Source organism: Opisthorchis viverrini (genome assembly GCF_000715545.1).
Source record: "Opisthorchis viverrini unplaced genomic scaffold opera_v5_193, whole genome shotgun sequence".
Taxonomy (NCBI): domain Eukaryota; kingdom Metazoa; phylum Platyhelminthes; class Trematoda; order Opisthorchiida; family Opisthorchiidae; genus Opisthorchis; species Opisthorchis viverrini.
The window spans coordinates 293,555-306,415 of NW_008751853.1; the positions used below are offsets into that span (position 1 = coordinate 293,555).

Consider the following 12,861-nt stretch of genomic DNA (forward strand, 5'->3'; position numbering starts at 1 on the left):
GATTCGGCTCGTTGACAGCCGTACGTTTCGTCATATGACCTGTGACTCAAATGTTGATTCTTGCCGCCACCCCTGCGGATAGTTCAGAAGTAGACTTAAACAGTAGCTTTAGGAGTTCCTCTTTCTTTGGTACAAACATGTTAAGGACGAATCGTCCTTACCCGAGTTCGGAACCTACTACGATAGTTCTATTCGGGATCATTCGTTGGACAAACACAGAAGCCATGTGCTTCATGGGGTCACAATTTGGTTGAATCATTTGTTGCTAGATTTCGCTTGTTTCCTACTAAAGCACTTCGACCCAATCGGATAGTTCCTCAACAGCGTCAGACTTCTATTCGAGAGCTGATGAATTTCTCTGCAAAGGTCGTTCTGAAAACGGCCGCCTGGGGTCCTTGAAGCGCTAACTAGCTGATGAATCTGCAAAGGTCGTTCTGAAAACGGCCGCCTGGGGTCCTTGAAGCGCTAACTGCACCCCAAAACGTATCTCTAGCTATCGATCGGTGTGAAGTGAGGATTTTGTTAACGACATCTCGCGTGAAGATTGCAGCGAGGCATTGTGTTGTTCTCTGAAGTGGGTTTGTCATAATAAGTCTGATTAACTGATACGATTTGGCCGTCTCCTGAGGTTAAGAAAATAGTTCGTCAAAATACTAGATTCAGTATGGTTTGCAAATCAAAGATTGTCTTACCATTAACCCATGGTTAAAGAAACCCGATAGAATGTCTGGGACAAATTGCTCCACGGAAATCAATGGGCGCACGGCGGTTAAATTTATGTGTGAATAAGATGTTCCTGGATCTGAGTATAAACATCACCTATTTCTATTACTCGGTGCGCAGTCGACCACTGGAGCGGACGCTTATGAGGCTCTGGCCAACCGTTCAAGCTGGAACAAACTGTGTAAGCAGTACAAGAAATAAACATGCATGGGCAGTGAGTCACGTGATAGAACTATGCTCACTAGGCCTGTTTATTTCAACCTATTTTGTTTCCTCGGCTTCCCGTGCTCACCTGACTTTGCGAGGGTAATGTAATATGCTTGTCTGTAAGCCGTGTGATAAAATGTCTGTAATAAACGACGGCCTCATTGGAAGGTAACTGTCGGAGTGTTCAGGCAGGTAAAGCAGAAATGATCAGCATCCTGAAAGGTCCATGTATTGTTAAAATGATTGCGCACAGTGTACCTCGCAAAGGAAATTCAGTGAAGATTGGAAGTTAACTTAGCTATGGTTGAGGTGACTGACACACAATAATTGTTCAGATCCATCCTTCGGTAGTAATTGATTGGGGCCGTAATAGAACCTTGTCTTAGATGGTGGGCTAAGGTGATCATGACGATTAACTTGTTCACTGAGCTAGACGGTTTTGTTACAAACGTTTCGTCACCAGTCAAGGTGATGCAGCCATGTAGTGGTGTGTTGTATTTACGCGGTTCGGCGTTGCCTATAATGCGACGCACCACTTAACTGCGATACCGCAACCCTACCACACAATGATTCCACCTCGATTAGCGACGAGAAATTGGCAACCAAAGTGCCAAGCTCCGTGAACAAGGCAGCCGTCAGCTACTTTCTCTAAGCTAAAACTCCTTCGGCCGTCAGTCAGACGAGGCTACTCACAACCGGTCACCTCAGTAGGTTGTTCACAGCATGGCACCGGGTTTAGTCCCGTGGCGGTCGTCAACTCGGCTGTTTTTGGTCGTTATCGTCGGTGTTAGGAACCGTCAGCAAAGTCTCAGGAATATTTGAGACCTATTCTATGCTGAACGGTAATGAACAACTGTACCGCTGTTCCATCTCCACTGGAACTCACCGGCAAATGCTCCTCACGGATCACTCCCGCGAACTTCTTGTCAGTAGACACGGCCACGAATCTTTGATCAGCTGTGTGCTTAACGGACAATCAGATATCACTTGCCGACGTTACTCTCCAGCCACAATGTGTGAGGCTTGTGATTGAAGGATACTGTCCAACTATCCTCCAAGCAATCATAAATGACGCACCCACTTTTTGAAGTTACTTGTAAGCAGTTGCTTTGGGAACACCTGTATCGCTGCGCCGACCCTAAATCTGCGCGCTGTTACCTCCGGATATAAGCTGTCGATACCTGAGGGCTTTGAAGTCAAATAGTCCGCTACATTACTGGTTCCTTGCACCTGGTGCTCCCACCTTAACGTGTATCTGCATTTTTTCCTATCACATTTTTTTGGTCAAAAACAAACAGATTTATGATGCCAACTTGGGAGTTCAGAATGCGCACACTAGGTGAGTCGAAGATATTCACACAGCTAAAATGTCAGCACGTTGCTGTAGTAAATTTGAAACCAGTGGATAGTGAAGTTATACATGCTCATGCTCAAACGAGGAGTCTTTTGTCAATTGTCTGGCCATCCTTTGGCGGCGCGAATCTCAGTCTAGAGAGGGCACCGTCACAACTGTAGATGCCACCGTGGTTACCAACCGAGTGGTGGTTTCTGAAGGCGTTAGTTACATCCTGATTTCTAACTTCCACGACCGAAAATATTGTCGAATCTGTAACTACTTCAGGGCAAAGTTGTCCACAGAATCCGTGACGAATGTGCCTTCCGTTAACAGTGTACCGAAGCAAGGCAGACTTAAAGCTGACCTGGTGTGATGTGCATCGTCTTGGTTTGTTTGCCTATCTTGGATACCAAAAGTTGATTGAGTAGGAGGGTTGATCGTTAACGTCTATTGTTTGCATGTACAAACCACGTGATCTAACTAATGAGATTCACTTTTCAGGACGGGACTTCCAAATTAGTGTTCGTTCTTTGGTGGCGCAGCACCGTTTCTGTCAAGCCGCTGAGGACTAATACATAAATTCATGGCCTGTGGTTATAGGTTGGTTACTATCAAAACTTGATCATGTGCATCGAAGCTACACGAGTCGGATGCTCACATGCTTTGAGTCGCACACCGCTCAACAAACTCTTCGAATGTGAACGCCATATAGCTAGAAGAGAAACAGTCGGTAAATTCAGCAGCAAATTCAGTATCCGTATGACGAGTTTTTTTAATCGGGCAAACCGCAAATGAATTAGATCCGTTTGAGATTGCCTGGTTGCATTTGTATTTGACAGCCGTAGCGAGGGGCAACTTGGTAAATTTTAGACAATAAGCCTTTTACTGAGCAGGCATTTTATTTCTTTTACTTGAATTTAGCTAAAAACTTTAGGCATCAAACTGTATCAGGCGCTTTAAATGCTTTGCTGGACCAAAGGCAGCTGGACTGCATTACGACCTACGTTCATGATACTTCGTTACAATAGCAGAAGTTCGCGAATCTCCCACTTCATTCCGGTAGCGAACAAGATGCCGGCTTCCAAACGCACTCGATTGCAAACTGATTTCGTTTTCAGAGGAGATTCAGCCGAATACCCCGTTTATGATGTTCTTCAAATGAATATGCTGCGCTTGGGCGGTGTCATGTTTCGGTTGGTGCGATATTCGAAGTTTCGCACTATATGTTATTAAAGGGGACTACACCTAACTTATGACGTTTGAAAAAACGAAACTTGTTATGGCATTTCGAAGATTCTTCCAACAACCCTTCTTCAAGGCATTTATCTATCAACTCTCTCCGGTTCCCCGGAAGGAAGGAAGTTAACATGAAACGGGCAGTGAAATTTCTAAATCCGCAGCTTTGAATAGATCCAATTCTTATTTTATTCAACCCATCATTACGGCTGTGGAAGACAGATTGTGATCTACGGTTCGCTTGACAGAACACAACTCAAGGCTGCTGAAAACTCTTCACGAACAATCATATTAGCGGTGTTCTGTCAGGAAAATATACCGCAATATCTCGTATCAAATATTCGCTTGGCAGAACACAACTCAAGGTTGCTGAAAACTCTTCACGAACAATCATGTTAGCGGTGCTCTGTCAAGAAAATATACCGCAATATCTCGTATCAAATGAAACATGAGGTGCTATCGAACAATGTCATAAACGAGAGATTCATCTGGAATTCAGTTGAGCCTCCTTGAAACCAAATTGGTTTCCAAATGCATGTATTTAGTAAACCTACAGTCCCGTTTCTTTGTGTTCGGTTTGGCGAGCTGCTCAGTAGTTTCTGCTATTCGTCTGAGCCATCTATAAATGAAGGGTGTAAATAACTAAATGGACACCGCCGAGTCTCTCCACAGCTTGTACGTCAAATGAATCCTGATGTTCAAACAAACTAGCCGAATTCTCGAATCACGAATCCAACCAGAGGGACTAGTGCGTCGTTTGTGCCTTTGTGAGGATTTTCTTTATATCCCACTTGGTTGTGTGCATTGTGAAAGCACGAACAGGTATACAGGAAACTCAGTCGAAACTTGCTTAACACAGCATTCAGCTAAAGTCTGAGCCCCCCAATATGCATATACAGACTAGCCTAGGGCGGTTTTCGAACTGAGGTTTCATGAGTTCTTCATCAGAACATGAAACCAGGGTCTCTAGTTAGCAAACGAGTGTTAATGTGTCTGCTGTCTCACGCCAAAACCGCAGCCTTAAATCGGTTGAAACCAACTTTTTGGAAATACTGGAAGTCAAGTGAGGAGCTCACCACTAGCACTGACAGATGTTATACTTAATCATAGACTATACACCACACTGTTTAGCTTTCGTCTTAGGTTCGTCTGTAAAGTGCTCGTCTGACAAGCAAAAAGTCAGAAGTTTGTGTCTCATTTAAGCGTTTGAATCCTTCGGTTCGTATTATACGTAGTTAAATTCCCACTAAAAATAAGGTAAAGAGCCAAAATGAAAAAAACTTCCTGTTCTACCTTAAAAGGTTGCAAAACATCTTCCGGTACGCTCGCAGACAAACGCGCCGTGACAATCACCGATGAGTTGTAGTGACTCAAGCCATCTAACGATTCTAATGAATATTCCCTCGCCATAACCTCAGCCCTACGCGCAATCGGTTGTGATGTCGACTTTTTGGTCTACCAACCGATGGTCATCTCTTATCGAGGGACCTGCTTTCCTCAATCCGCCAAAGCTGTTATTGGACTGGGACTTCCTAAGGTCACAGTCAGTGACTTGTATTAGTTTGTCATTGCGGGCTCTCTGCGTACTTACGACACTTATGCGTGGTACTCAACGTTGAGTGTACATTTGTTGCCGTTTAGTCTCACACCAGACCCAGTGTGACGGACACTTTTTTCCTGATGTGTGAGTCTTGAGTGTGCTTGGAGAGCATTCAGCATTGTCCTTTTGGTTGTTGGTCATTACACGCGTGGTTCCATACCGAAAATTCTTACACGCTGGGATTTATCTTGTCTGCCTGGAACTGTTGGTGACATGACTTTGATTGAGATGTTTCTCTCTTTTATCACCTCCACTTTGATCCCTTGCATCCACTTTTCATATGTGGCCATGCTCTTCAAAAATAAACGATAATATCCACCATCCTTGATATTCATCGGAAGCCGCCGAAAACTAGCGCTTTTGCTCTCAGCGACCAACACAAAATTAGGTGGTAACCTTCGAGAACGACTACTGTTCTTAATTTTTATGAAAACTTCCAGGTCACCCATTAGCGATTTTGCCGTATTCGTAGCTCTTGCTCTTATTTCTGGCTTGGACACCAGAATGGATAGATGTGAAACCGTGCGTTTGTTCGGAAACTAAGCTAGCGTTTAAATGAAATTCAAGTGATTCCCATTAAATGAATTTTGAAGGATGCCATAAACGGGAAGTTCATTTTGGCTTTACTTAACTCGTGTCTTAGTTTGTATCCAAAACTACATGGAACAAAGCGGAATTCCTGTAGTTTTCTTTTTTGAGTAGCAAAATTTTGGAAGTAACCGAAAATGGGGGACATACCTCTACACTTCAAGATTCAGCATTTAGAATATTTCCACGGGATTCGCAATTCGTGAAGAACGAAATTTGATCGCGGTAGTATGATACGATCATCGCCACCAGATTGGCTTCTTACCAACCGAAAATCACTAACTTTTGTGTTTGGAAGACACCTATTCAACTTGAAATTGACTGGAAACCGAAAACGATCGATTCTCTTACAAAAGGTCAGTTGTATAAAGTGTTCCATCATTGTGTTCCCTATAAGAGTTCTCAACGAACATAAAGTGCTTATCCTTGAATGGCATCCATTGTTACCAAGCAAACTCTAAAGCAGTGGCCACGGCACAGTAGTTTGCGGCATCCATCTATCTGGCCGCTGTTGGTGCATAGATAAATCCTCTTTCGAGAAGCTCTTCTGCTGTTGCATTGGTGTCAGGTAGTCTTTACTTTAATCGTCACCACAGAAGCTTTCTCAATTCTTTGTATACAATTCTTCGTGACCTGAAGTATACGTTCCGGAGGACATAAAGGCGAGTTGTATTGGTGTGATGGCACTCTTTTGGGCATCCTGGTTGAGTTGGGACAAATGGGTACGTAGAATTCCTAGCAAGTCTAATGGCCAGCGCCCTATGCAACAACGTCATACCAGAAAGTCCCGTCCTCATAACATCATCTGTTTTCGAGCAATGATGTGATTGCCTAAATAAATAATTAGACGTAGTAGTAATGAAATGCCAGACGGATGTTGTACTGTGAAATGTGCTAGAAAATTGCCGCTCTTCTAACCACCGGTATTTAATGCGTGATCGTCTATGTCTGTCCGGGAAAGGCTCATATACTGAACTTGTTCCAATGTTCATTGCACCAAAGGATCATCGGTCTTGGGCTAACATGGCTCAAAGCAATGCTGAAGAGTCGAACGAAGTCTGGATTGCACGTAACACTTTTCACGAAATTTATGCACAGTTAGAATTTTTTTCATCAGATAAAGTGGCTTTGTCTTCTGCGTGGTTATCGCACCCAGGCTACTGTAATCGTTTAGGAGGAAATCGGAAGAAGACGCGAGAGCTATGATACTGTCAGGCTGCCCAAGTGTAGAAAAGGGCAGTCGAGATGCTGAGGTTTGGTTGGAATCACGGACCTTCCGTTCCATAAGCTGCCGCCTTAACCACTGAGCCATCTCGAGCCCATTTAGGCTGTACTCTCAAGCTTTCGGGTGTTATTTTATGCATTTCAATGATTACCAACAGTCTGAATATTACGGGTTTCAACAAGGTTAGCGAGTTTCAGACAATGTGTGTGAGAGGTTTCACTTCAAGTGAGACGATGTAATCGCTTTTGGTCCTGTGGTCCCCGCACAGACCTCATTCTTTATGTGAAAGGTTTCACTTCTAGTGAGACGGTGTAATCGTTTTAGGTTTCCAGTAAATAACCTGTGGTCCCCGCACAGACCTCATTCTTTTCAATCAATAAGCGTCCAGTTTGCTTTTGAACATGTGCGTGACCACACGATTATGGTGCCATCAGTTCAAATTCTCCTACGGTTCTATACTTTTTAGGAAGCGGAAGTTGGGCAGGAGTTTTTTTTCCGTGATACTCATTTAACTGTCAAGTTTCACTGAAATCAATCCTAGAAACAGTTTGCTCATGTGGCCTGGTATTAGTTCACCAATGAGATTTAGTACATCGCCCACTTCAGAGGCATATCGGTATTCACCAAAGTACAAATTAGGGCAAATGATGGATCGTTCATCATACCAATGTAGTAGTCATCCCTTGGCTGACAGACACCAGCTAAAAGGTCAGTTATTTCCAGTTATGTTGCTGTCCTGTTGAAAACCACCCAATTTCAGCGACCAATGTAGTTGTGGCGGTTGTCAAGCAAGGGTGATCTGCCTGGCTGTCTTGGTTGATTCATCAGTTCTAAGACGCACCAGACACCACTACAATCAAGCAAGCAACTAAGCATGGTCAATGATCCATATGGGTAGAGATAAGTGTAGAAGTCTGAAATGGGTACTGGCAATCACCGTCGGATCGCAATGCAATACCGTGCGCACACTGAACGAACGCATGCGCAAGAACGAGCTTGGAATTTAGACTTGGTACGCACATGCGTGTTCGATGGCCCCCACACGCACACAAAGCAAAGAAACCGTTGGAAATGACACTACGCACAGGCATGATGCGTAATCGCACCCAACAACATATGTCAGAACGCAGGTCTGTGTGCGATTGGTCATTAACTAGAATGGCCGCACCTCATAACGATCAGTTGAACATCGGAGAAACGGAATCAATGTAGTCAGGTTCTAAGTGCACTTCAAGATAATACTAATAATAACAGTAATAGTAGTAGTGGTGAGGTTATTCAATTATCTCGCCGACTGGAATCCTTGCATTCTTTCCAGGCATAATGTTGTTTTGGTCGATAATGTGAGTGACTCGCAGACGAAAGAATTTCTCCATTCAACGTGTAACGTAAATCAGATCACACATTTAATCCAATGGGTGGTCCGAGGATGAGTTTACCTTACCGAACAAACCGATAACTTCACAGTGGACTGTAACCGTGCGCTTTCGTTTGTTCAGGCCACTACCAGTTCAGTGGGAAATATTCGATTGCCTCCTCAGTTAATATCTGAGACGAGTTTGGTTTGGGTCAGTGATTAAAGCGCTCTGTCTGGTGCTGTGTTTAAATTGTGCTTCTTAACGCTTCCGTAAACCGGTGAGTGAGAGAACTGACACCAAAAATGAAGGGAAAAAATTCCAAAGTTGACACGTTCGTAGTGAGCAGAATTTCCTTCGGCAGTTCCAGCTGTTGAGCTGAGAGCTAGCCTTCGATGATGAAGTAGGAGAAGATTACTCCAGGATCCTGCGGTGAGGGTAGTTTTAGTTATTCAGGATTTGATAAGCAAAACCCAGGATGCCCTATATTCACTGATACTGGTTCTGTGGTGGCTTCAAAGCAGAATTTCGCGTTTTGATATGTTGCATTCTTTCACTCACCAGCGGCTACTCAAAAGCACCATCAATATCTATCCCGGGATTATTTTTCGGAGATGCGACTTCTCTCCAAACTTTTAGAATTTGACAAATAATCGAGGTTTTGAGGCTAGATGGTGACCAGGCCTTTCACTGAAGCTGAAACTGGACAGTGATCAAAGGCCGATTCCTGTGGTAAGTACTCCTTGGATGTAGACGTGGCTCTTCTCTACTCTCAAAATACAGCACCAGAATTATTCATCAGACTGTGCTGGTAGAAATGAGTCAGAATTTTTGATGGTGATCTTATAACTCTGGAAGAACTGTTCAGCTGCATGATGAGCTTTACTTAATTCAATAGTCACGAAATATCACGTGACAATTGGGCGGTCCGAAACAGTGGACCAGGCTTCTAGTACAGTCTCCGTTGTCACCTCCGGTCAACTTGATTTAGTTAGAGGTGGAATGCTATACATTACTCCATGTCATCCGTTAACATACCGAAATAACAGCTTGCAGTTTTTGAAAAATAGCTCTATTAGTCTCTTTGTACCTGCTGAGGACGTCTTTTCGACCAGTTTCATAAAGGAGTGATGTAGCCTTCAAACTACATACGGCACAATGAGAACCGTTCTCAAAATACCGGTGTGCCTACCACTGCTGTTCACGGGGAAGGACTATGCCCTGCTAACAACCAATAATCCTGTTGGTCGCATCCAAGTTGACTTACCACTTTGCCTGTATCCGTGTGGCTAGATACATCGGTAAAAGCGTAAGTCACTTGGAGTCAAGCGTAGTCTGTGTGCAGCCAAATAGAGCGCTTGCGTTTGCTCTAACACGAGACTTCAGATCTTAATGAGCTAAATGGAAAAATCTAGTCCAAACGTTGGAAGTAGGCCCAGTTCGACCCCGTCCGATGGGTTAGGTTTGGGTCTGCGGGGTGCTTCTAGATGCAGACTGTTAATTGACAAAGAGAGGTTGTAGTGGATCAGACTGAATCAGTGAGAATGATGGCACGCAGAATGCCTCCTAAAATTAGCAGTCCCAGATACTGGATACTAGATTTTTTGGTGTCCCTTTTCTGCTGAGTAGTTTATGGTTCGCCATCATACACTTTCACACACATCGGATGAAACCCTGTGGCGCAATGTAACATCCCACGAACTTCTCGAATTCTCTCTAGCAGGTGTTCAACTCACAGTCTGTAACATCACTGAGAAATCCCCATTTTCTGGAAGCATGATTTCTGAAAGTTTGGTTTACTTTATCATGATTGTGGGCACATCGAAGAGCGAAACAGGTTATGAGTTCACAGCGATTTAAATGGAGCGGTTTCTAGTGCATTTCTGAAAACGGTTTTGGAGATATTCCACTAAATTTTCAGGGCCATAACTATGGGTCTGTCGGTGGCCGAGGTGAACGCAGCTGTTGGTTAAACTTACCGAGCAGTGCTAGGACTTTAAACCGGAATAATTCGGTCGCCTGAGTAGTATGCAGAGGAATGTTCAAAAGGCAGAGAAGACACCACTGATGTTGAGGACCCCGATTAGTTAAACGAACACACTGTGGTGATTTGGACTGGCAGATGGAAAAGTGAAACGGTAATACACCCCGTATATTCAGATCTTAAAAAAGTATCAGTCGAATGGAAAAGATGATCGAGTTTTCAAAAACCGCCTGGTTATTTGGCAGTTCGTGCAGATAGGGGCTACCAAACGCATTCACTTCGAATCCTACACAGATGTGCTGAGCTGTCTTTTTTCGCTGCCTTTTTGTGCGGGGGAAGTTTATCTCGTGAAACGTTTATCGGCTGGCCATGTCAGTTCATACCAGTCGCTGCTCTGCATGCGCACACGCGAGATTCTGTTGATATGTAGGTTTCGTCGAATGATCGATGCACCGAGCTTCTGCCTAGTTCGGTGTATGCCTTGTAGGTGCGTGCTTACTCACATGGGTTGACTAACATGCGCCAGCACAAATACAGAAATTACCATATCCTGATGTGCTAGAGGGCCGTTTCTTATCTCAGAAGGTCCCATGTGGTAAAACAAAAAAGCCAAACTGAGCATAAACCCTACCTATGATAGGTGACGAAATCGATTACTTTTCTCTCCTTTATTTCCTTTGAGTTGTTTTTCATATAATTTTTCTCCAGCCTTCCGAAACTGAAATTCGCTGTAGCTCTTCATACGTAGGCATAAGGTCAGTAGCTAATTGGTTAAACGTGCCCAGGTGAGCTCTTTTCAACGGTGGTAGTACCTGCATCAATTATCAAGAAATTCTCTCAGGAAATAGACTGTTACTGTTCGGTTAAATGGATGTGNTCAGACTGACACTGTCCTTGGCATGATTTCGAATGGGACGTTTCTCTCTTTTCTCCCATATTCTCCTGTTACTCTTTCGCATTCATCGCTTGCACTCACTTTTTGTTTGTGACCATGCTCTTCAAAAATAAATGATAATAGCAGTGAAATTCTCTCAGGAAATCGACTGTTACTGTTCGGTTAAATGGATGTGTGTTCTCTTGGACTTTCGAGTATAGAGAGAAAGAGCTTGCAATGCGCCGCCGAGCTCATCAAGGCCCCACTTTGGATATGTAGGTGTGCTCCCGTCTCTGTGGAAGATTTACGGTGCCTGTTGTTTTGGTTTGTGTGTGTGTGTACGTGGCTGTGTGTGATCAGAGTTACGCGGCAGACTAGCATAAACCATTGTTGAAAATCATCAGAATCTCCTTGTCTGACAAAGATGAGAAAATCAGTGAGCATAGTTGGGCATGAGTATAGGGGGATTTAGGAAATTTACATGCTGAGTTGTTCCCCTGAGATCTAGTCCTATTGTCCTCAGCCCTCATTCTCCAGTATTCCTCTTCTGTAACCTTGCGGAGATCTTGATTTTGCTATAAGTTCTTATTGATTTGGTTTGCTAGTTGCTTGCTTTGGTCACGTTCTAAGCGGCGGTACGTAGTTGTATCGTTAATTAGTGCCTTTGCCTTATTGATGTAATCCGGTTTGTCCATGATCACCGTTAAGCCTCCCTTGTCTGCCGGTAGAATCACGATGTTTTCATCCTTCTTTGACTTGTCCATTGCTTCTTTTTCTTTACCGGAAAGCATGTTGAGTGGTTTGTTGCGTGTGATGGCTGGGACGACAGTTTGACGAAGAAGAACAATAGGAAATTTGCATTCTAAACACTCGTCGGCCTTGACTTGGATGCGCCGTTGAGCTACCGTATCAGGTGATGCTGATATAATTACAGTCTTCCTAGGAGGTCTGTTGTTCCTTCCACAGTGGTGTTTATTAGTTGCGTGATAAGAAGCTGTTCATCACATGAAATATCCTTCTTTCGGTGGCTTCATACAAGAGACTAGTCCACTTTGCCACTAGATCCAGTGGTTTGTTCTATTGCTATCTGATGTGGCGAATTGATTTTGCGGTCGGACGAGTGGAATTCCAGTTGCGCTCAACATAGTGCTGTGTCTGCCTGTCTACCTAATCATGCAGAAATAAGTTTTTTGCCGGTATTCCCGACTTGAGCTTCGTGCTTCAAAAGTTTAGGAATTGCAACCAATATGGTGGCTACCTGAATGTGAATTTCGGTTGGTAAAATCACAGCCACGGCGGTGGTGGTATCGCGACTGCTTTGATTCAGTGCATTCTGAGATTCCTGGTTTCCAGAAAGGTTGCTGAAATGCATCCTGTTTGGGGCCCATGTTATGCTGCAGTCAGGCAGATCGAAGTACGGTCATACTGTACTACATCCATAAATTTTGGCAGTTTCATTTAAACTTAGAGGAGAAAGGAGAGACGAATACTATTCACTATTGAAATTGCTGAAATATGACTTTTCTTAATATTAGCAAGGTAAGTAGCACGAAAGACGCTTTACGTTTCATGTAACTTCACTTCCGAGAAAAGCCAAATTTTATTATCAAAAGAGAACAATGATTGAACGAAGTGAACTTTTTGATACGACATTCTGTCTGGGAAGGGGATGACTATAACACCATAATATTTTGACAAAAAACTGCTGATGAAAAGTTCTATCAGCGAGTGAT

The 12,861-nt window shown here is 43.7% G+C and overlaps 1 protein-coding gene across 1 annotated transcript; it reads right to left on the reverse strand.

Moving 5' to 3' along the window:
* Positions 1-30: 30 nt before the first annotated feature.
* T265_07993 (hypothetical protein) lies at positions 31-10,846 on the reverse strand (the record flags this gene model as incomplete). The annotated part of the gene is made up of 4 exons (XM_009173674.1): positions 31-72; positions 1,817-1,887; positions 4,057-4,121; positions 10,758-10,846. The coding sequence occupies 4 exons, from the start codon at positions 10,844-10,846 to the stop codon at positions 31-33; spliced, it is 267 nt and encodes an 88-aa protein (XP_009171938.1).
* Positions 10,847-12,861: the final 2,015 nt, after the last annotated feature.